Source organism: Dendroctonus ponderosae, unplaced genomic scaffold (assembly GCF_020466585.1).
Source record: "Dendroctonus ponderosae isolate FM_Combo_2020 unplaced genomic scaffold, Dpon_F_20191213v2 Dpon_F_20191213_6, whole genome shotgun sequence".
Taxonomy (NCBI): domain Eukaryota; kingdom Metazoa; phylum Arthropoda; class Insecta; order Coleoptera; family Curculionidae; genus Dendroctonus; species Dendroctonus ponderosae.
The window spans coordinates 2952158-2954012 of NW_026018814.1; the positions used below are offsets into that span (position 1 = coordinate 2952158).

Sequence of the window (1855 nt, forward strand, 5' to 3'; positions counted from 1 at the left end):
CAGACGTTAAACTGGTTTAAGATCGCTTGATGAAAATGGGCCTTAGGCGTTACTGCGATGAGCCACTCGTAACTTTGGGGCGATATACTCATAGATAAAGACGAGTATATACGGATATATTGACAATGCTGTCACCATACAAATCCTTTGTATCGGCTGGGCTGGATGTGATCCGCCCGATTAGGGCGTAGCTTCGCTTAGCATGGGCAAAGTCAAGTTGTGTCCAACCCTCATCTGTCTGGGAACCCCGTGCGACTGGTGTTACATTTCGAATGAGGGGAGATGTATCGGTTGCCCGTCTAGGACACGGTACATCTCCCCAGTCACCGCCCCCCGTGGCCTACACTTGAATTATCCTAAACGCTTTGCATGTTTTGTGTGACTTTTCGTGTCGCTTTAACGTGATTCGCATGTTGAAGCCTGTGTGCACTGTTTGGTACTGGCTGGTGATGGTGAACAATTTTACTCACTTTATCTTTTGTTTCTCTCTTCCTGTCCCGCTTGTGGTCCCCGTTGTGCATGCTTGTTAAGACGTGTTTGATGATCCGGAGCTGTCCACCACTCCCACTAACGCCCCCTGTGGCATGCCGATCCACGCTGTTAATCCACTCGAGGGGTACTGCCGGGTGTCGCTGTGTCACGGCCAGTCCAGTCTCAGTCCGATCTCGGGCTCGATTGATCTGGAGTCGCCCGGCGACTCGCCGTTAACGGTGGCTGTCGAGGATTTTGCCTCGGGCGACTTGCCGCTGACGGAGACCAATCTGGCGCTGTTCACTTCTGAGCTGCTGAGCAGCAGCCGGCACTCGTGCAAGACGAGCAGCACCAACGAACTGCCGCTCTCCGACCTGAGGTTTCGTAGCCGATTGGCCAGACAGACCACGGTGGACAGCCAGACGGACGAGACGTCCCTGGAGGCGAACTGGGACACGGACGTCAAGCAGGCCGACTGCAAAGTCCATCAGCGCTCGCTGTCCGATCCGAATGTCTTGAAAAGGGAGTGGATTAGCAGCTCGGACAAGAGTTTCCTGCTGCAAAAGTACCGGGAGAGCTTGAACAGGGCCGGAACTGGCACGCCCAACCGGCTCGCCCCCATTGAAACGCGTCGCTTGCACGATCCGGATGCGCCGCACTGTCCGCTTTGCGTTCCACGCGCCGCCTCCCATCTCCTGGCCTTTTTCTCCTCGCGTCGCTCTTTGTCGCACCACCCCGCCAATCCCTGTGTGATCAACCCTTGCGTGTCCTATGCAGAGTGCGGGCAAGCCACCAAACGCCACCGACACAGTATTTCCGGACAGATGAGCTACTTTAAGGTTATGGGGCTCAGCTACGGGATGCCTGCTGTGAAGAAGATGGTGGCCGGAAGCACCAACAGCCTCTTCTCGACGGCGGTGATTTCCGGCAGTTCCAGCGCCCCCAATCTGCGCGATATGATTCCCAGCACTGCCAGTGGCTCGGGTAAGCGCCGCTTCACTGCCGCCATTCACCATTAACTGCAACGTGTTCAGCTATAGAAGGGTATGGAGGCGTGCCGCCGATTCGGCCCCTGGAGACGCTGCACAACGCGCTCTCCTTGAAGCAAATCGACGCCTTTCTGCACCGCATGACCACCTTGCAATTGTACCGAACGCCGTCGTCCACGCCCCCTAAGAACCCGTCCACCCCAGTGCCCACCCCTACCGGCAGCCTGGTGGAGTATGGGAAGGCCGAAACGTTGAAGCTGCAGTCGCCCAATAACAGTGAGTGGAACGGTTATCCGTACAGTTCAGATAGGTAGAGATTTGTTCGACAGATCCAGATCGGACGAATTAAATCTTTTCCTGTCCACTAATTAACATACCAAGCACGAGTGCCGATT

At 55.7% G+C, this 1855-nt stretch overlaps 3 protein-coding genes across 4 annotated transcripts in view; 2 read left to right on the top strand and 1 right to left on the bottom strand.

Annotated features, from left to right (window-relative positions):
• Nucleotides 1-1855, bottom strand: part of LOC109536276 (ejaculatory bulb-specific protein 3) — a 76252-nt gene that overhangs the window by 71222 nt on the left and 3175 nt on the right. The gene's annotated exons all lie outside the window — the stretch shown is intronic.
• The window catches only part of LOC109536229 (inositol hexakisphosphate and diphosphoinositol-pentakisphosphate kinase), a gene marked incomplete in the record, with an annotated part of 23906 nt that overhangs the window by 4755 nt on the left and 17296 nt on the right, over nt 1-1855 (top strand).
• LOC109536290 overlaps nt 7-1855 on the top strand; it is a 16865-nt gene continuing 15016 nt past the window's right edge. For both annotated transcript variants that reach the window (XM_048667691.1, XM_048667692.1), the window contains exons 1-2: nt 7-1455; nt 1506-1736. In XM_048667691.1, coding sequence (XP_048523648.1) covers nt 585-1455; nt 1506-1736 — 1102 coding nt within the window. In that variant the 5' untranslated portion in view covers nt 7-584. The remainder of the gene's footprint in view (nt 1456-1505; nt 1737-1855) is intronic.